The sequence below is a fragment of the Sceloporus undulatus genome, chromosome 1 (genome assembly GCF_019175285.1).
Source record: "Sceloporus undulatus isolate JIND9_A2432 ecotype Alabama chromosome 1, SceUnd_v1.1, whole genome shotgun sequence".
Lineage (NCBI taxonomy): Eukaryota > Metazoa > Chordata > Lepidosauria > Squamata > Phrynosomatidae > Sceloporus > Sceloporus undulatus.
Window position 1 is genome coordinate 280332260 of NC_056522.1, and position 22347 is coordinate 280354606.

The window sequence follows — 22347 nt, forward strand, 5'->3', positions numbered from 1 at the left end:
CCAACTCCCTGCCATGTAGGAACTCTCAAACAAAGCAGTCCTGACAGATAGGCATCCAGCCTCTGTTTAAAAACCTCCAAAGAAGGAGACACCACCATGCTTCAAGGGAGTGTTTTCCATCGTCGAACAGCTTTTACTGTCAGGAAGTTCTCCTATTGTTTAGGTGGAATCTCTTTTCCTGTAGCTTGCTTGTTCTGGGTCCTATTCTTTGGAGCAGCAGAAGACAAGCTTGCTCCATCCTCAATATGACACCCATTCAAATATTTAAACAGGGCTATCATATTATCTTGTAACTTTCTCTTCTTCAGGCTAAACATACTCAGGTCTCTAAGTTGCTCCTCATAGGGCATGGTTTTTCAGACCCTTCACCATTTTGGTGGCTATCCTTTGGACACAGTATTCCAGGTGAGGCCTGACCAAAGCAGAATAGAGTGGTACTATTACTTCCCTTAATCTAGATACTACAGTCATCCCTCAACATTTGCGGCTTTGACACTTGCGGTTTGGATTATTCACGAGACAGCTCTCCATCCTGGAAAGGGATGGGGGGGGGGTGATCCTTCACCTCTTTCCAGGACTGAGGGCTGCCTGGGGAAAGGCAGCTATCCACCTGGGAAAGGAGCAAGGAACCACTTAAAGGGACAGGAGGGGGTAACAAGTGTGCTCCTGCTTCTCTTGCCTTGCCCACTCATCCCTTTAATTGGCTTCGGGGGGGGGGGGGGAGAGTTATTTGCTCTTTTTCCACATTTGCAGGGGTCTTGTGTTCCTAACCACAAATGTGGAGAGATGACTGTATACTTCTGTTGATGTAACCTCAAATCACATTGGCCTTTTTTGCTGCCGCATAACACTATTCACTCATGTTCAACTTGTGGTCTACTAGGACTCCTAGATCCCTTTCACATGTAGTCTCATTAAGCCAGGTGTCCCCCTTCCTATATCAATGCATTTATTTTTTTTTCCACCCTAAGTGCAGTACCTTATTTCTCCATGTTGAAATTCATTTTGTTAGTTATGGCCCAGCTTTACAATCTATTAAGGTCATCTTGAAGTTTGATTCTGTCCTATGGGGTATTAGCTACTCCTCCTAGAATCATAGAATCATAGAATCATAGAGTTGGAAGAGACCACAGGGGCCATCCAGTCCAACCCCCTGCCATGCAGGAAATCACAATCAAAGCATCCCCGACAGTTGGCCATCCAGCCTCTGCTTGAAGACCTCCAAGGAAGGAGACTCCACTACACTCCGAGGGAGTTTGTTCCACTGTCAAACAGCCCTTACTGTCGGGAAGTTCCTCCTAATGTTGAAGTGGAATCTCTTTTCTTGCAGTTTGCATCCATTGCTTCGGGTCCTAGTCTCTGGAGCACAATCAGAAAACAAGCTTGCTCCCTCCTCAATATGACATCCCTTCAAATATTTGAACAGGGCTATCATATCACCTCTTAATCTTCTCTTCTCCAGGCTAAACATCCCCAGCTCCCTAAGTCGTTCTTCATAGGGCATGGTTTCCAGACCTTTCACCATTTTAGTCACCCTCCTTTGGACATGCTCCAGTTTCTCAATGTCCTTTTTGAATTGTGGTGCCCAGAACTGGACACAATATTCCAGGTGGGGCCTGACCAGAGCAGAATATAGTGGCACTATGACTTTCCTTGATCTAGACACTATACTTCTATTGATGCAGCCTAAAATCGCATTGGCCTTGTTAGCTGCCGCATTGCACTGTCGACTCATGTTCAACTTGTGGTCTACTTGGACTCCTAGATCCTTTTCACACGTAGTTTCATTCAGCCAGGTGTGCTCCATCCTATATCTGTGCTTTTTGTTTTTCCACCCTAAGTGCAGTATCTTACATTTCTCTGTGTTGAATTTCATTTTGTTAGCTATGGCCCAGTTTTCTAGTCTGTTCAGGTCATTTTGAATCTTGATCCTGTCCTCTAGGGTATTAGCTATTCCCCCTAATTTGGTGTCATCTGCACATTTGATAAGCATGTCATAGGGAACCTTGTGAAAGGCCTTAATGAAATAAAGATGAAGCATGCCCGCCAGCTACCAAGCTGGTCATTTTATAAAAAGAAAAAAAGAAATCAGATTGGTCTGGCATGACTTGTTACTCTGAAACCCATGTTGACTTTTTTGAGATTATGGCATTCCCTTCTAAATTTTCACAGACTCTCTGTTTAATGATGTGCTCTAGAAAGTTTCCTGGTATTGATGTCAGACAAACTGGGCAATAATTGTAGGGATCCTCTTCCCCCCCCCCCCCCCCTTTTTGAAGATGGGGACAACGCTCCCCTTCTCCAGTCTGCTGGGACTTCTCCTGTTCTCCAGGACTTTTCAAAGATTTTTGCCAGTGGCTCTGAGATCACATTTGCCAGCTCTTTTAATATCCTTGGATATAGTTCATCTGGTCATGGAGATCTAAATTCATTTAGGTTAACCAAATATTTGATTGGGGAACTGAAAAAAGATAGGCCTAGGCCTGGTACAGCTAAAACTCATTGTTAAAACCATGCATCAGCAGTCCACCAGTTTCACTTGTCAATGAGTGCTATATGGGTGCTGTGATTAATATATGTAACACATAGAGAGGCACTGAGCACAATGTGAATTAAATTGTAATAGAATGTGAAATTCTTCATTGATGAATATGATGATACTGGTAAAAGGACTTATCACAGGGCCTTTCATGTTCTTGTTAAATTGTTGGAAGAATTGTCTCTCAAGGAGGATTCCGAGTTAGAGCTAAAGATTTTGCCAGTAGAAAAACAGAAATGTCAGTGACATGGAACAAGTTACAGTACAATATAATCTCTGTTTTTGTTGGAAGTGTGTTAAATAGGATTAGATTACAGTGGTTATGATTGGAGTTAGAACTGTGGGGAGGGTAACTAATGAATTTGATGAAATCAGCTGGTCCCTATCTGTGAAACAGGTTCAAGGAAAAAGTCCAGAATTGATTTACATCCTTTACAAGAGTTGATATGTAATTACATGCTTTGTCCTCCTGGATTACTGATTTAATGTGTATTTTGTAGTGCTTTGATTATGTAATTTTTTTGTTTGTTGAGTTGGTATGCTTTTGTTTAACAATGATGAAACTGAAAATGGAAGATTGTTAGCAGCTGGCATGAGCATATAATAAAATTCAGCCAGCCAATTTATATAAATAATTGTCAGATGTCTAGTATCTAGTGCTCCCTAATCCTTACTCTTAAGAGTCTAAACAGCTGACTGTACAGTGTATGAAACAGTATAATCTTATTTATTGTTGAGGCATTTAAAAGCACAGAGATAATAAAAATAATAATTTACATGTAAATTAAGGGGAAAAAACTACAACTATTACTTCTGCCACTCCCTGCCCAAGTTTCCTAGGGACGCCTTAAAGAATAGCCATACATTCAGATACGTAAATTTGTATAACAAGACAAGTAAACAGAAGAACACAAGCAAACCAAAAAATAATTCCACAAAATCCTCAAACAAAAAGGGTTTTGTGTAAACTTTTAATGTATTTCTATCTTCTTGGAAAGGACCTCAGAAGGAAATTCAGATTTTAAGAAACACATTTTTTGCTTCACTTTGTGTGTGCTTGTCAATATATGTTTCTCTTATTCCTTGGATAATCAGTTTGAGAATGTGGATTTTGATGTACAGCCTGACAGAATTATGTTTTTCATTTTTATTGGAGCCCTTGCTATCTTAAGGGTAGAAAATCATCCTAAAATAAAGTTTTATAAGAGGTGAATGTTGAATTCCAAAGTTGCCTTAGAAGGGCAAAATAGTGTTGCAAACACTGTGTGGAGATGATACATACCATACATCTATTGACTCTTTTTCTCACATATATTCTTCACATCTTTCTCATCTTATTTGCATGTCTTCTTTCTCTTCGTTCATTTTGCTTCTCCCTCCTGCCATGAATTCAGTGTCTCACTGTATATCTCCCAGCTTTCACTGGTCCAGTAACTATGAGACTGATAAACAGATGTGCACACAAACCCTGGCAGCAAGAACATCTTTCCAAAGGACACTGTGCTAGGACACAATGCTCTGTGGTTGAACATCCAAACTTTTTCTTCTGTTTATGACAGTGGCTGTTACAGGAAGAAACAGGAGATACTTCGGAGAGCACATAAAATCAGTTGCCTTGTGTCCCATTTTGTGGATGAAGGCAGGGAATACATCCAATAAATACAGTAAAAACTATGGGCTAGCTAGCTGCAAGTTGCACATCTTTATACCAAACCTGCCTTTGATCCCCCAGCTTTGAGTTCCCAGATACGGTATATCTGTTACTGCATGGCATGGCTGATGGAAGTTGCAGTCTAACAAAACCAGAGGAACCCAAGTTGGATAATTATTTTGGATACTTTGAACCAGTGTTTTGTTTCTTTACCATGGCATTTAATGTGAAATAAGTGTCTTTCTTCAAAGGGTGGCTCAGAAGATACTTATGAGAGAAAAAAAAGGGAGAGAAAAAGAAGAGAATCTGTCAGCACCCTCAAGAATAGTTTATTCTTGTATAAATTTATTTTAGCATAAGCTTTTGTGGATATTGTCTCACTTCTTTAGATGAACTGATGGAGTTCTTTATTATCACCCTCTCATCTTTAATATTCTGTCAACGCATCTGAAGACCTAAGTTGATATCAATACAAACTCATACTAAAATGAATCAGTTAGTTTTAAAGATGCTGCTAGATTCATCTCTCCTGCTTTCTTTTTTCTTTCTGTGCAATGACCAGACTAAAATAGCTATTTCTTTGGAAACTACTGGTATGGAAAGAAGTTATTTTTAAATAATAGTGTGCCTACAAATCAGTTGAGGGCTTATATTGGATAGCAGTGTGAAATACAGCAGCTTACAAAGGGAGTAGAATTGTTGCTTCTGAAGAAAGCCTAATTTTAGCTGTAGTTCAGTTTTATTATTTATTTTCTAAGTGATCATAACAGAATGAACAAAATACCTAATGCATTGCATGTTGTGTTGTTATTATTTGCAAACCAAGGCAGTAGTTTCCTTGATTGAATCAATCCATTTGTAGTGTGGACTTCCTCTTTTCCTACTGCCTTCCAATTTATAGAGTCTTATTGTCTTTTCTAATGCGTCATTATTCATAGAATCATAGAATCATAGAGTTGGAAGAGTCCACAAGGAATGTCAGCGCAACTGCTGGGGTCCAACAACCACTGTCAGCAACTCAAATGAGTTCTGTGGTTAAATCAGACCTTTTGAGCAGAGCTAGCAATTTTAGAAGCTGAAGCATGGCTCCAAAAGCAGTTGAGATAACAGCAACTGGATGTCTTCCAGGAACTGAAGCAATGCAGGAACCTCCGGGGACACTCAGCAAAGCGATGCAAGACTTCTACTGATAAACCACCAGAGAAGCAAAGTCTCCTGAAGTGCTCTTTATTCACAGTGCTATAATACAAATACAGATCTCCAAAACTCCAAACCATACCAAACCAACTCCTACTACAAACCCACAAGCTATCACTTGCAACCCCTGGGTTTATATAGACTCAAGACCATATGGTCTCCCAAACCCAGTGAGTTCCTGTGTGTAACCATGACAAGTGTCCCCTGTGCAATCCAGCCAGGTGGTTTCATCATCCATGGCTACATGCACCTAGACACTAAACTAAAGTGTCCTTGAGCCAATGAGCATCAGCTGTACTGATCAACCTTGTCCTTCTGTTGAAATGCTCATGGCCAAACACACACACATCAAGCATTTCCCTGTGTGCTGTGTTTTAACCCTTCAAATCCCTGACAAGGAACTCTCAATCAAAGCATCCCTAACAGATGGCCATCCAGCCTCTGCTTAGAGACCTTCAAGAAAGGAGACTCCACTACACTCCAAGGGAGTTTGTTCCACTGTCGAACAGCCCTTACTATCAGGAAGTTCCTCCTAATGTAGAGGTGGATCTCTTTTCCTGTAGCTTGCATCCATTGTTCCGGGTTCTGTTCTCTGGAGCAGCAGAAAACAAGCTTGCTCCCTCCTCAACATCCCTACTTCTCCACGCAGTGGCCCTACCATTTCCTTCTTCTTCATTTTGCTGTGGACATATCCAAAAAATCCCTTTTTATTCTTTTTAATCTCTCTAGCAAGCCTGAGTTCATTCTGCGCTTTAGCTTTTCTGACTTTACCCCTACACATGCCTGCTATTTCTTTGAATTCCTTTTTCGTGATTTCCCCCTTTTTCCATTTTTTATACATGTTCCATTTAAAACTTAGCTCAGTTGAAAGTTCCTTAGTCATCCATCCTGGTTTCTTGAGACACCTCCCATTTTTCTTTCTCACTGGAACGGTTTGAAATTGTGCCTTCAGTATCTCCCTTTTGAGAAACTCCCATCCGTCCTGAACTCCCTTATCTTTTAGTATTTCTGACCACGGGATCACCCTCAAAACTTCTCCAAGTTTACTGAAATCCGCTCTCCTAAAATCTAGAATGCGTGTCTGACTATGCCTGGCTTCTCCTTTCCATTGTATAACAAACTCCAGGAGAACATGGTCACTTCCACCTAAGGATCCCACCACTTGCACCCCATTAACCAAGTCATCCTTGTTGGTTAGGATCAGATCCAAAATAGTTGATCCCTTTGTTGCCTCTTCCACCTTTTGGACAATGAAATTGTCTTCCAGGCAAGTGAGGAATTTGCTAGACCTTGAGGATCTGGCTGAGTTTGACTTCCAGCAAATATCAGGATAGTTGAAGTCACCCATCACTACTACATCTCTCCTTTCTGAGTGTGTGGTCATCTGTTCTAGAAAGGCATCATCCAATTCCTCCATCTGACTTGGGGGTCTGTAGTAGACTCCCACCATAACATCCTTGTTGTTTCCTTCCCCTTTAATTTTTATCCAGATGCTGTCTACCTGGCTGCCAGTATTGATGTCCTGGATCTCTTTGTCTTTTCCAATGTGTCATATTGTCTTTTCCAATGTCTAGTTATCCAAAAATTACTTGGAATCCCTAGTTGAGAAGCAAATAGTTAATACAGCCAGCTATGTTTACAGAAACACTGGATATGTTTACTCTTGAATCTGTTCGTGTCTCCTCAACCCATTCTTCAAATCTTTGTTCATTTACTCAGTACAGGATAGCATTTGTTGTTATCCACTCTTGAGTGGGAATGTATGTTTTCATTGCTGTAAGCTGCCCCAGTTGTGCTACACAGAGGGGAGGGATAAAATAAATATATCATCATCATCATCATCATCATCATCATCATCATCATCATCATCATCGTCATTTTGACTCATGGCAACCCTGTGGATGAGACATCAAGACTCCCTGTCTTCCACTGCTCTGCTCAGTTCCTGCAAATTCATACCTCTTTTGTAGTCCATCCATCTAGCATGCAACCTTCCACTCTTTCTGCTTCCCTCCACCTTTTCAAGCAGCATTGTTTTTTCCCCATGAGTAGTGCCTTTTCACAATGTGGCCAAAGAACAACAATCTTAGCTTAGTTATCTTGGCTTCCAGAGAGATTTCTAGTTTTATCTGTTCTAGAATCTATTTATTTGTCTTTTTGGCTTTTCACAGTATCCTCAGTACTCTTCTGCAGCATCATATTTTGGATGAATTGATTTTCTTCCTATCCTCTTTCTTAACTGTCCAGCTCTTGCATCCATACGTAGTAATAGGGAAAACAATGGCTTGTACAATTCTAACTTTTGTGCTCAGTTGTATATCTTTACATTTTAGTATTTTTTCTAGGTCTTTTGTAGCTGCCCTCCCTATTCTTAGTCTTATTATGATTTCTTGAATGCAGTCCCCACTCCAATTAATATTTGATCCTAGGTATATGAAAACTCTTTTACTATTTCTATTTCCTCATTGTCTAGGTTGAATTTGTTTAAATTCTCTGTGGTCATTATCTTTGTTTTCTTTATGTTCAACAATAATCCTGTGTTTTTACTTTCTTCCTTGATCTTTCTTAGTAGTTGCTCTAGGTCTATAATGTTTTCTGCTAGTAGTATAACATAGTTGAACTTTATGTCTGCAGGTATTTATATGAAGAATCAATAGTACAGGTTGGTTTGCTTGCCTAAAAAGTGGGAGAGCAACCTCCTGGACTCCTGTTGTCCAACATTAGGAAGTAGTTGGACTCCTTAAGGGGTGTTTTGTCTGGAAGCAAAGAATGTTATTCAGTACTAGGAGTGCCAGGCTTCTGTGATTAAAACCAGTCTGACCTGCTTCTGCATTTGAAGTGCCACTTCATGTATTTTTCTCTCTTTCACACACACAAATATTTTACTCCTGCACGCCCCTCTGATGTAAGAGTTTCACTGTGTGCTTCCAAGTGTGTTCAGATCCTTGTTGAAGAGATACAGGCCTATTGGTGCCACTACTACTGTTGTTTTACAAGCTTTTAGAAAGAAAACTATGAGTTATTGGAACTCGTTGATACACAGCAGAATATCCATTTACCGTTGCCTAACAAGGTGCCTTCTTGGGTTGGAGAGGAATATTTGCTGATTGTATTTGAATAATCAGATCAGAGTTTGGAGATATTTGGGGGGGATTGCAGATGCCAGAGACCTCAAATTAGCTTGGCAATTCTGAGAGTTGTAGTCCAAAAGGTAATTTTAAGACTTGAATTAGACCTCACATTTGTCAAATGATAGGTGCATAGCTAACTCTTTCAAATACCTCATGTCTCCCCCCATGCCCCAACTCATGTCCATAAAAACTGCCAGAAGAAATGTAACCCAGTAAGCCTTACTGTATGCTTATCTGGAGTTGATAGCTACGTATTACTACTTGCTTAATCAGATTTTCTACTTTGTATAATTTTAGTTCTCTGAATTAAAAAAATCATACTGTGCACTATGTATTGCAGTACATCTCAGACTATCTAATGTGGTAGATTGACATTTCCTCCCCAGTTTACCAGGGACTTGTACTGTACCATATTTATGCCTGTTGGCTACACTTGTTTCATTCTTGAAAATTCACCAAGGGCTGGCAGCCACTGGCTTAGAAACCACCATTTTGAATAGTACCAATGTAGAGAACACTTTAACACAATACACATATGTAGCAGCTGAAAGGAGGGAAGAAAAGGTAGGGGTGGGTGGTTGAGGGGGTTGTTATAACTCATCCAATGAATTCAGGGGGTCTATATTGTTTTCACTTTATCTTCATAGCAAACCTGTGAGGTGTGTCATGTTAAAAGTGTGTGGCTGGCTTAAGACCACTCAGTGAAATTCTGGCTCCATGGGGTCTTGAACCTGAATCTCAGAAGTTTCATCCAGTATTTTTACTACTACACCATATTGGTTCTTAGTTTCTGAGTATGCTGGATATGAACTAAGCAAACTCCTTTATAATGGGCAGATGTAATTTCAGTGGGCCCTTGGTATCTGCTGGGGTTTGGATCCAAGACCCCCTGTGGATACTAAAATCCATGGATACATCCTATTAAATACAATGTCATAGTAAAATTGTGTCCCTTATATAAATGGCAAAATCAAGGTTTGCTTTTTGGAATATATATTTTTAAAAAATATTTTTTAGCCGTGGATGATTGGATGATATGGAGGACCAGCTATATCTGTTTTCCCTTGTTGAATTAGATTATTTTATGGGAGAGAATATTGCATGGCCTGCATGTATAGCATTCTGTGAGGCCAGTGGTGGTCATGAAGAGATTCAGCCACCAGTAATTTTGCCATGCACTCTAACTTACATTATTCTCCAGCGATTCTGAAAAGAAACACCTTCATAAAGCATATGTATTTAACCTAGGCAATATTTGTTAATGCAGGGAATAGCCTTATTGTTTCCATCCCAACCCTTGCCCCCAGATAGGATTATGTACTTAAATGCTTTTGTTGTCTGATACCTTAACCATTTCGCAAACACTGCTATCACCTGATGAGTCTTGTTGGATATTTGGGTTTAAAGGTGTTGCAAATTAGTCATGAAGACATGACAACTGCTAATACTTAAAAGTAAAACAATGGTTTCTATCTCTTTCTCTGGCCTTACAGTAAATGTTGTATTGAATTTTGTTGTTGTTGTGTGCCTTAAAATCATTTCTGACTTATGGTGATCCTAAGGCAACCCTATCATAGGGTTTTATGGGCTGAGAGTGTGTGACTTGCCCAAGGTTGCCCAGTAGGTTTCCATGGCCAAATGGGACAGGCCTGGTTTCCAGAGTTTTAGTCCAACGTTCAGACCACTACACCTTACTGGATTTTGGGGTTTAATGTTGGTGAATTGATGCTTATTCCTTGCCAACCATTGATTGTGCATAACCAGAAGCTTCAGCTGAAACCAATCTAGTAGTCAAAATGTCATAGACTTTTGTAGGTGAATGTATTACTTTTGCCAAAAATACCCATGATTCATTGACAACATGTAGGGTTAAAATCCAGGGAAGGGGACTGCCTTAAGAGGTTAGAAAGTCTGCTTAGCTGTCTGCTTTTAGATTCTGTAACAGCTGCTTGTCTTTGGAGACAAACTGGATTAATTCTGTCGAAATAATCACTAATTAGCCTATGAAGTAGTTTTTGGTGTGATACTATGTGATTATACTTGATGTCTCACTAGAAAGCATTTGGCCAAATGTATGTTCTGTTATAAAAATTGGAATGTCACTAGCTGGTTACTGGTTTGCTGACAATGTGTGCATAGTTTTTTCTAGGATACTGCAGTCTAAACTAACAGAAAAATTGTAGAGATTATCCTGAGGAAAACAAAGCAGGTTCAGCAGCATGGATGTTAACTAGAAAAATATTCACCATTATATTTTCAAATTTGCCTTCATAAAAAAAAATTGTTGGTATAATGAATGAGATTTTCAAAAAGCTGAACTCCTCACTGAACATTGGGTTTTAGGCTTGTCTCAAACACTAAAATATACAAATTCTATTAACTGAATTCTACTAAAATATATAAATAGTATTGTGGGAGTGGTGCTTATTCTTTTCTAGGCAGAAGGCATGGAATTGCTTCATTAAAATTAATTTGTTACTAACAGTTTGTTATAATTGTTCAAAATTATTTTCAAAATGTTTATTTTAATCATTTCAGCAACAATACAATGTGTTGGTTATTACCTTTAAAGCCTTACATGGCTCAGGCCCAAGTTACTTACAGGAACGCCTCTCCCTACATAATCCACCCGCACTCTTAGAACAGCTGGGAAGAATTTGTTGGAATACTGTAATACTCAATTAACCACAACTTCCCACAGAGCATTTACTGCCACAGCCCCTAAAGTGTGGAATAGTCTACCAGAAGAGATCTGTTTTATTATCACCTTAGATGCCTTTAAGAAGGCACTTAAGACGAATCTCTTCTGGCGGGCTTATCCACTGGATTTTGTATAAGAAACTATGGTTAAGGCTCCACCCTGATTATGATTGTATCACTATTTGATGATTGGTTATTTTAAGGAACTACTAGGAATGTGTAATTCAGTATTAGCATTTTTATAGATTGTGTTTTGGATTAATTAATTAATTAATTTGTTTTATTTATATACCGCTATTCCAAAGATCATAGCAGTGAACAGCAAGTAAGCTAATTAGCAAGTAAGCTAATTTGCCCCCAACAGTCTGGGTACTCATTTTAGCGACCTCGGAAGGATGCAAGCCTGAGTCGAGCTTAGGCCCTTTTGCTGGTCTTGAACTCGCAACCTTGTGGTTTTGAGTGAATGGCTGCAGTACAGGCATTAAACCACTGCGCCACCAGGGCTTGTTCCCTCTCTTCACATAATTGCAGCAGTCTGTCACTTCTCAGCTAATAAAAAAAAAAACGGTCTCACACAACACCTCATTCAGTATTGAAACAGAATCTATTGCAAGCACAATGTAAAGCTCACAATTTCACATTATTTCAAAAATTGTTACTGTTAATCATAAGTATGTTAAGAATGTTACTTTTAATTTTTTTAAAGAAACAGCTAAAATTACTTGAGATGACCCCAAACAGCCAACCATCCCAAATTACTCAGCACAAGTAAGACATTAAAATAATATTTAACACTATTTATTACCCACACTGTCACCATAATTAATAATAATAATAATAACAATTTTTATTTATATTTCCCGCCTCTCCCAAGGATCGAGGCAAGATTACATCATTAAAATAATTCAATACAACAGCTTCTGGGGCAAAGAGGATTTTCCTTCCCTGTTTCCCTTCCCTCTCTGGAGCATGTATGCACTTGAGGAAATGACAGTTTGGAGCATGCACAAAAAAAGCTATTTCCAAGTTATCAACAGGGATTTGTCCTCATCCGTATGAAACCCAAATTCACTTTCCGCACACTTTCTTGCCTAGGTAATGTACTTATCACATACTCTGCATGTGATAAGCATTAGTGAATTTGCTTGCTTTTCCAGGATGCCACCACTTTAACCATTTTCAGGATTGAAGCACATAAGTCCCCATGTGAAAAGTCCTTAGCCATGTTACTCTGGAATATCAGTATACAAAGGGATCTTTAGCTTGTAGTTAGTCACAAAGGGGCCCTTTGAACACTACTTTGGGGTGTTTGCAATATAGTTTCATTCAGGAATAATTATAGTACAGTTGCCTCTTTGTACAAACAGACTGTGCATCCATGGATTCAATAAAAAAAATACCCTCCCCCCCCAAAAAAAAATCCCAAGTTTCCAAAATGCCTTGGTTTTGCCATTTTATAATGGACTTCCATTTTACTGTCCCATTTTATATAAATGGATTTAAGCATCCATGGATTTTGGTGTCCACGGAGCATCTTGGAACCAAACCTCAGTAGACCCTGTGGGCCCACTGTAGTACTTTGAGGATATAAACATTACATTGGTTTTGCTTCTAGGTCTGTCAGCTGATTGAAAGAAAATTTCCACCTGTTGTGAGCATGTGTTTTCTGTCTTTGCAATATCTTTTATTTTATCCTCTCTTATTCTGTGTGCTGGCATGGAACATTTTTAACTTCTGGAATACACTGGAATTCCCAGGGGGTCAGAAAGTATGCCAGAAAGCACTCTAGAAGATGATTTGATAAAAGTTAAAAGTAGTAAGTAAAGAAGGGGATCATAGGTCTTACACTGCAATGAATAATGACAAGAAATTACTTTTCAGACACTACACTGAGTAGCAAGTGAATTACTTTTAAAAAGTAATTATGGCATGCACACACATTGTCTTCTGTTTCTCTTTGGGCAGTGGAGGAGAAGTATTAGTAGTATTAGTAGTAATCATCATAATCTTGTCAAGCAGGAGCATACACTGTACACCAAGGAATGAAAAAATAAAACAAACTGTGTTAGCAGTGAGGAAACAATGGCCCATTACAAACGGGCTTAAAAGTGCACGCTCTGTGTGTGCTAGGGTTAGAAAGGGGTGTCCTTTCCGGATGCCCCCAACCCTAGCACGTGCAGAGCGCACACAAAATAGTGGCGGCCGTTCCACACGGCCACCACCATTACAACATCACGACCGCACCGCCTCTATACGGGGCGGCGCGGACGTGACATCACGCCGCGCCAGGGCGCATAGTACGCCCCTTCCCTGGCCGCAAAAGGAGCTCCGAAACGGAGCTCCTTTTGCCATTTGCGTCGCTGGGCGCAGCCTTCAGACGGCTGCACCCAGAAACGCAGAGGAGAAAGGGGCCAAGCGGCAACTTTCTCCTCCTCCCCACTGCCATGAGGTGTCCTTGGGGCTTGAAGCCCCAAGGACACCCCTTTCCAGGCTGCGAGGAAGGGGCCTTTTGCCGCTTCCCCGCAGCATGGAAAGCGACGGATTGGGTCCTCAGCGGCTGCTGCTCTAGTCGCTGAGGCCCCAATCCGGCGGGGAAAGGGGCGGGTTGCCGGCGCCGCTTTTTCGTGGTCTGTAACCCACCAATGTTAGTCAGTAACTGTAAAGTTCTGGAGATTTGTGAGATTTTAAAATTTGGTTCAATCAGGGTCTACAGGTTGTTTTTGCCTTATTATGTCATTGGCTCTAGAAACTGCCTTTTTCTGTGTTTATACAGAGGCTTTGGGGTTGGGGGGGGGGGTGGAGGGCCTCGTTCTCTCAAGCTTTTACCAATCTTGAAGAAAGAAGAAGGAGGAATGAGAAGGAAGGGGAATCACTGGTTCCCTTCTTGCAAATTTCTACAGGAAAAACCTTTCATATAGTGCCTCCCCATCTTCACCCTTCTGATAACATGCAGAGGCCTTATGTCGGTGTCCTTGGTTGGGTTTCAACTAATGAGTTTTGAAATTCATGAACACTACCTTATTACACGGAGGGTAAAATGCATGCAAAACGTTCCTGAAATGTTTCTGGAGTGTGAAGGTGTGATCATCCATTAATCTTCTAAAACAACAGAGGTGTCCCGCTTGTCTCCTGTTGTTAAAGTGTTCGCGGAGCAGCCACGTTGTCAAAGCATTCATGGAGCAGCCATTTTTTGAATAACGGAAGATCCCATTATTAAAAAAATGGCTGTTCCATGAACACTTTGACAACGGTACAGAAGCGGGATGCCTTAGTGACGTTTTAGAAGCGCAATGGACAATCACACCTTCGCACTTCGGAAACACTTCAAGAACTGCAAAATCAACACGTGTCTGTTGGTGGAAATAGGGTCTGAACAGAGTTCCACATGTATTGGTGGAAATAGTAAAATTCAGCTGAAACTAGGAAGCTGCTATTATTATTATTATTATTATTATTATTATTATTATTATTATTTTGGTAACCAACTGGGCATAGGTCAGAGTTTTTATGGGGAGAAAAGATATGTAGAAAGAGAACTTATTTTCTAGAGATTCCATGGAAAAGCAGCATTCATTTAAGTAACAGCTAAAATGCCAAAAAAAATTAAAAGATGTGCAGTTTTCCCATATTAATATTTATTTAAGATACTCTATGATACCAGACTGTTAGACTAGCACAGTTTATCTTTTAACCTAATTTGAGAAGGAAAACTCTTTGAAATGACTTGAAAATTACTTTAATTATCTATAAACAAAAATTAGGTCTTTTTTCAAAAGTGTTTTGGGGGTTTGTTTAGTTTAGTTTTGTTTGTTTTCCTTTTTGCCTTACTTTGTAACCAAGGGTAGTGAAAGTAGTTTTGGATTGAAATGGAACTAGCTAACAATGATATGTCCCTTGCATTATCACTTGCAGTTATCAAATGATAACTGGCATAGAGTACTAGAAATGCATTGATATTAAAGTGCTTAGTCCATAATTTTGAACAAGATGCCAGTTCAGTTTTCACCGGGGAAGAGGCCAGCAACATTCCTTCCCCTTTTCTTGAAAATGTTCAAAATATGTTACAGAAAATTGGCGTATTTGACAAAAAAAAGATGATGATGTTCTTCATGTTAGCCTTCCCATGCCCTCAAACTGTCCTAATTAACCCTTCCGTCATTCTACGCTATTTAGACACTTTTAAAACATCCCAGTTTCTCTTTCCTTCACCCACTTTACCCCTTGTCCTCAGTTTACTTCAGTTCCTGCAAAAGAGGTCAAAGTGCAAAAGTAGTTTGCATTCAGTTAACTCAGCAAGGAGGAGAGGAGAGGAAAGGCAAAATCTCACCTTTCCCAGTAGACTCAGACAAAAGCAAACTGCTGCGACCTCTCATAGCTTGTCTGTTCGTCCTCATTAATAATTTTTGCTGTTTTGCCCACACTTTTACGTTGCTTAGCCACATGTGTCCTGGTTTTCATCTATGAAATGTTGGAGGGTGTGGTTTCCTAAAACTGCATCATAATTAAAGCAAGGTTATCAAAATAGAGCAATGCCATTTAAAAGAAAAGGAGGGGAAAGCTTTGTTGATTTTGGGCTGCGTATCAAGTATACAGTTCCATTTATTTGTTTATATTGTGGCCTTCTTGAAGTTTGCTTTCTAGATTGCACTCTGCAGAGATATTTGTGTGATACCTGCCTTGGGGTTATTTTGGTACCAGGTCTATTGTCTTTTATTTACCCAAGGTTTTAGAAAAATTGGTGTGTTTAGAGTTTTAAACACTATGAGCTAAATCCAATTTTAGTCCCCGATGGGGTGGCTTGCAGCCGCCAAGTTAATTTAAAGGAGGAAAGCAGCTTTTAGTTAGGAGGCCTAAAGCCAGATGTCACTCCGACCCAATTTCCCTCTCAGTGACAGTAGGAGCAAGCAAAGTGTATCCACAGAGCTCAGAGTACTACGGGAGGTTTCCTTTTCTAGGTGTTCTGCTTTTTTCTATGATATTTAGCATTCCACCTTCAGCCTACCTAGGGCAAGATCAAGACAACCAAAAGATGTCATGTGGAGATGTAAATACCCTAAAGGCACCAGATCCTGGCTGCATCCACAATGCAGAAATAATCCAGGTTGACACCACTTTATCTGTCATGGCTCAGTACTATGGAATTCTGGGCATTTTAGTTTTGTAATACATTTTGCCTTTTCTGTCATAGAGCTACAACAAACTACAGTTCCCTAAGTCCTGTAACATTGAGTCATGGTAGTTAGAGTAATGTCAACCTAGAATATGTATGCAGTGTGGATGCAGCCCCTGTCTGATAATTGCAAGCTAAATAGGGTCATCCCTGGTTAGTACTTGGATGAGAGACTGCCAATGAATACCAGTGCTGTAGGCTATATTTCAAATGAAGGCAATGGCAAAACCACCTCTGGTATTCCTTGTCTAAGAAAACTCTATGAAACCATGAATCACCAGGCAACTTTAAGGAGTTACACTGTCAAATGTCAAAACGAAGAATCCCCCATTACAATAAAGTGTATTACTCTAATAGATTGATAATATTTTTTGTAGTTAGAACCCTTCAGAATCCAAGAACTTAAACTGTAGCATACCTCATTTGTGCATGGATCTGGCAAGTGCCTCCCACTTCCTCATTAGTGCATTTGTTGGATACAAAGGAAAAAAGAAGCCTGGAATGTTTGGCATAATCCAAAATGTTAAGATATATCGAAAGATATTCAGAGGACTTACTTCTTTACGCAATTTCATATTTAAGTGGAATATTTGGTTTATTTTCCTTTCCTCCCTTCCCAGTGTTGTTCTGTCTTGTTCATACTTTGATAATGGGAGAAGCCAAAACAGTACTGAATATAGTTTTTTCTAAATTTCCTGCCACTTTATGGAACAGTTCAATATAAGAGATCCAAAGCCTTAACAAGTAAATGAATGAACAAGTAACATGGAAGCAAAGGTTGCATACGTTGCTAGATGTTAATCCCAGATTATGGTGTTAAAAGGTTTGCTGTCCGTGACCCTTTGGCGAATACAGGCAGAGTTCTGCTTGTTGTGATTTTGAGAGAAAAGCAGTGTTTAGAGGGAATAAATGAATTGTTCCACAGAAAGCCTAAATGAGTCACTAATAACTGGCATTGTTTATATACATTGATCTTTGTTTTCTTAGCAGTCAAAAAGTAGATTACACCATTTATGGTAATGCATTTCTCAAGAATAATTAAATGCTATATACAGCCATCCAGTTACAAATGTGTTGTTTATCAAAACTAAGATTTCTCATGCTAATCATACCAAGTATGTGCTGAAAAGCTGAACAAGCCCCTGCCAGTCACCCAGCTCTCCAGTCTTGATAGTATCTGGTCTTGAATCTTGTTCATCTATATAAAAGGGTTAGTTGATCCATTTTCATAACAGAGCAGCTGGTACTGTGCTCTGAAAATAAATGCTTATGAAATCAAAGCAGGCTCTGAAAGTGGCTTTCAGTCTCACTGTTTTAAAAATAATAGCAATACGTCACCACAACCATCACTGTCTTTCTAGAATTCTTGGCTGTGAACTCATATGCTTAATTCAGTGGGGGAGACTTTAAGTGAGAGGAAATGAGTCGTGCATGAAACTTCCCACTAGATTTCTGTTCTTTTCTTTTTTGCGAGGGAAGTTTTGTGTGTTTTGTGATTTGCTCTGATCCAGAGATTCACAAACATAGCAGAAAGTGGTATATAGATTGGTGTGATTCCTCCCTACGCCCAACCTTGCTGTTTTCACAAACTTTATGCTACCTATGCTTGTTGATGCTATTAAAGACAACTGGGCTGGACATCAGCTCAGAAGAAGGGAAGTTTGCTCTACATGTGCAACTACACTCTCCATTTTGTGGAATAGGACAACATTTGTATATTCAGACAAAGTGCAACATTTTTGTGCTGGTCACAGAGGAAAATTGTGGCTGGTTTGGCATTGCTTTGTTTGGAATGTGAAGCTTAAAGGGGCTTGCTGATCTGTTTAAAAATTCTGTCTTCCACCATAAAACATGAGCCACTGCTCTCATCTTCTGGTTTATTTACTGTCTGACCATATCATGGTCAAACATTATTTTCTGAAGATTATCAGGAACCTGGTGAATTTCTACTCCAGATCAAAACAGTTGTCTGGTTGCTTCACTAGGAGTTAAAGATTTTCACCAGCCTTTTGGAGATACAGTTTTTACTATATCAAATCTATGTTATAATAATGGCTAGTCCCTTGAAGAATAATGAGTTTATTCTGTTGAGTTACTAGATTTAGAGTTAGGTTTAATAGCCAGAAAGAGCACACCTGTGAACCAAGGGCTTATCTTTTTGAGTAAATATGTATAGCATTTCAATATTAAATTGACTTTTTTCTCCCTTCCTTGACTTTTGCATAAGTAATCATGGGATGAGACTTTTCTGCATGTTTCAGAAGATTGTTTTTCTCTCCCCACCCCTTATCTGCTTTCATGAAGTGTCAAGTTTAAAATCTGTTGCCACAAGTCTTACAATATAATCCTCTTTCCTTTGTTTCTTCCTTCAGTGTTTGATAGTTGGAGGAGGTCCATGTGGTTTGCGTACTGCCATAGAACTTGCCTTTCTTGGAGCCAAAGTTGTTGTGGTGGAGAAGCGTGACACTTTTTCAAGAAACAATGTGCTTCACCTCTGGCCTTTTACCATTCATGACCTTCGCAGCCTGGGAGCAAAAAAATTTTATGGAAAGTTCTGTGCAGGATCCATTGATCATATTAGTAAGTATTGTTGACTGAGAAATGATCACAGTTTTAGTTAATTTCCCTAGAAAGATACACAAAACATAAAGCTTTATGATTCATATTTTTTTTTTGTAATTAACAAGGTAGAAATGTTGGCTGCAGTTCATTGCACAATTGCAGGCAGACAAGTTTTGTTGAACTTAGTTGAGCTTTTGCAAGGATACAACTGTTGTCCTGATATGGTATGCCAGTGCAGGAGAATAGATTCAAATGCTGAAGCCAAAATTAATTGCAGTAAACTCAGTGCCAGGTATTTTTGGCAGAAGATGAAGTAAAGTCTTCAGTAGATTCCCTCATAGTCTCTGTCTCCTATCAGTATTTTTTTCTGTGCCCTGGATGCCAAAGTATTCCTTCAAATTTTCCTCAGGCTTAAACTGACAGAGTTAATATCTACAGTTAGCCATACATATGAGTAAGATTGCACTTCTAAATTTTTGCATTAAAATAAAAGGGTTTCCATCTTAAAGAATTTTCCCCACCAAAACTTATGCTGGCTTTGCTGGTAATTTAAATGTTGTTGGATCCATTTATGCTATTCCTCTTACATGAACCAAGGCTCATGTGTGTTACATTCTTAGAAAACAATAACATGAGTAGAACACTTAATGCTGAGTTGCCATGATTGGTACCAAGAAGCCCAGTTGTTGTTTCATAAATGAGTAGCAGTTTTGTCAAATATCCACCAAATTCACTTTTAAAATTAAAATTAACTCTATGTGCATGTATGTGTTAATTTGCATATATTGAGAACAACTGTGGTATAGTCGTTGCAGTGATGCACTAGGATTTTGGAGATCCAGGTTTAGGTCTCCCTTGCATGACAAGCAAACTCACATAGTTATTGTAAGGAGAAAATGGGGAGGAGTTCATTGGAAGAAAGATGTTATGTAAAGGTAACAAATAAAGAAGTATTGCCATTCTGTAGAATTGTCTATCATGAAGTCATTGTTTCTTTTTAGTTTGTTCAAAAATACAGTTGTCCTAAATGTTATCTCTCTGTCTCTCTGTCTCTCTCTCTCTCTTTTGTTTCTTGGGGGGGATATTTGTTTTGCTGTTCATACAAAACAAGTTGGCAGGTAATTCAATAGCAAACCTAATTTTTGACTCGACAAAGAAAACAAAATGGTGGATCAGCTGTTTCTCAGCAAAGATCTTTATTTGCTTCTGGACATCTTTCATTGTATCAAGAAAGCAAATAGCTCTTCCACTGTGAGAATACTATTATAAATCCATGTTCAAATGTTAAATAAAGTAGATGATAAAAGACCAACTGTTATAAATGTGCTATATTTTTGTTTGGTAGGTATTAGGCAGCTTCAACTTATACTGTTCAAGATTGCCTTGATGTTGGGAGTTGAAATCCATGTGAATTTAGAATTCATGAAAGTTCTAGAACCTCCTGAAGATCAAGAGAATCAAAGTATGGATTTGATGGTTCTTATTACAAACTACAATGACAGTTAATAAGGTTATGTTAAAATATATGGGAAAACACATTTGATCAGAATAGATACATACCAGTATCTTTTTGCCCTCTCTTGTATCTTTTTGCACTATTTATCTTATTTTTCTCTTCTATATTTTGCACTATTTTGGGTAAACTTTATACTAAATATCTGCTCTCAATGTTCACTATCTCCTGGGATCCAGCTTGGTTTTGTCCTAAAGAATTTTAGAATGCATGCAAGTCTATAAGCAAAAGGAGATTGTTGAATCTCCAGTTAATTCTCTGAATTGGTCATAAAGAGAGGGATTTGGTGGTAGAAATTAACATGAATTGTAGTCCAGCATTAATCATCCTGTTGTTGATGTTCATCTAGCAATACTGAATGTGACAAATATATTCCATTGCCAGGAGCTATTTAGACTCATTATCAATGTACATTGATGGTGCTATATATATTAATATAATGTAATAATAATAATGGTGTAATAATTTCCCCTCCCCCCCCCCCCCCCCCCGGCTTCCCTCTTTCCCCCTGACTGCTCCCTTATATCTTTCCATGGCTCCCGGGGGGAGCATATCACCCACTTTGGGAATCACTGGTTTAAACCAACTAAAACACTTCTTCATCCCTAGGGGAAAGGGGGCTATCTTTTAATAGTACTGACTTTTCTCAGCATAGTGTGGGCTTCCTATTGTTTGCTGCTTGCATATTGCTGACTGGTTTATTGTTTACAGAAATAGGTTGGAGGGCTGAATTTCTCCCAATGGATCATCCTTTGTCAGAATATGAATTTGATGTCATTATTGGTGCTGATGGCCGCAGGAACACATTGGAAGGTATGTTGTATGTGACGCAAAGGCCCAACTCGCTTGGAATCTCTATAGAAAAAAGCCTGCTTATTTCTTACTTCATGACATAACTTTCTTGTCTTGGAGAAATGATGCCAAGTTACATAGTTTTTTTTAAAAAAAAAATTAAGTCATTTTACTGCTGATTCAAAGGGTGCTCACTGTCACATTCTTCTGGATTTTGCTTAACTGCACAATAATATCTGGCACAAAGCTTTGTGAGTTTTATCATGAATTAGGTCAGACGTAATGTATGTTTTTTATAATTGAGTAATAATTCATCTGTCTCTCTTTTTCTCTCGGCTCAAAGTGAAGACATATCTCACCTGTCAGATGTCAGACAGATGTCTGAAGGGTTATTTTAGGAATACTGAAAGTGGTCATTTTGGTAAAGGGATTTGAGAGAGTATAAACAACTGTGGAAGAAAAGGAAGGAAGAACCCTTCTGCAATGGTTGTAAAATAATAATTATGCAATAGCCCAATCCCCTGAGTTGGCCTTTCTAACTGAGACGTTAGCTAAGCATATCACATGAACCAGCCTAATTATGTATGTATGCACTCATTGGCTTTAATTAGGTGCATATTGATTCTGTTGATCAAGTAGTACTAGATTGCATGTTAGCAGTTTACAGGGTGATACTTCTATAGAGGGTTGAACCCACTTAAGCACAATACAGATACTTGAGTGGTTGTTATGGGCACACAGCTGCACAGATGGATCAGTCTCAGCTGAGCAAAAAACACTTACTTTTGCAACAGTGTTACTGAATGAAGTGAGTTGAAGAGTAAGGACAACATTTTCCAGTGAAAAGCACTAGTGAAATACCAAAGGCAAAGGATAGAGAGGTAGGAGGTATGCGAGTACACAAGGATTGGATACCTTTTAGGGATCCATTCAGAATTGCAGCTACACAGGGCATGTTTGTGTCATGTCCCTCTGGAATATAAGAAGGTATGTCTCTTCTGTCACCTTCACACATTTATTGCATAAACCACTGAATAAGCGTTGGTGAATTCAAGAGGGTGAAGAAGTTTCAAACTGTACACAGTATTTAGC

The 22347-nt window shown here is 39.1% G+C and overlaps 1 protein-coding gene across 1 annotated transcript in view; it reads left to right on the forward strand.

Annotated features, from left to right (window-relative positions):
* The window catches only part of MICAL2 (microtubule associated monooxygenase, calponin and LIM domain containing 2), a 189584-nt gene that overhangs the window by 53586 nt on the left and 113651 nt on the right, over positions 1-22347 (forward strand). Inside the window, exons 3-5 of the mRNA XM_042459493.1 lie at positions 18761-18968; positions 20296-20412; positions 21175-21276. Coding sequence (XP_042315427.1) covers positions 18761-18968; positions 20296-20412; positions 21175-21276 — 427 coding nt within the window. The remainder of the gene's footprint in view (positions 1-18760; positions 18969-20295; positions 20413-21174; positions 21277-22347) is intronic.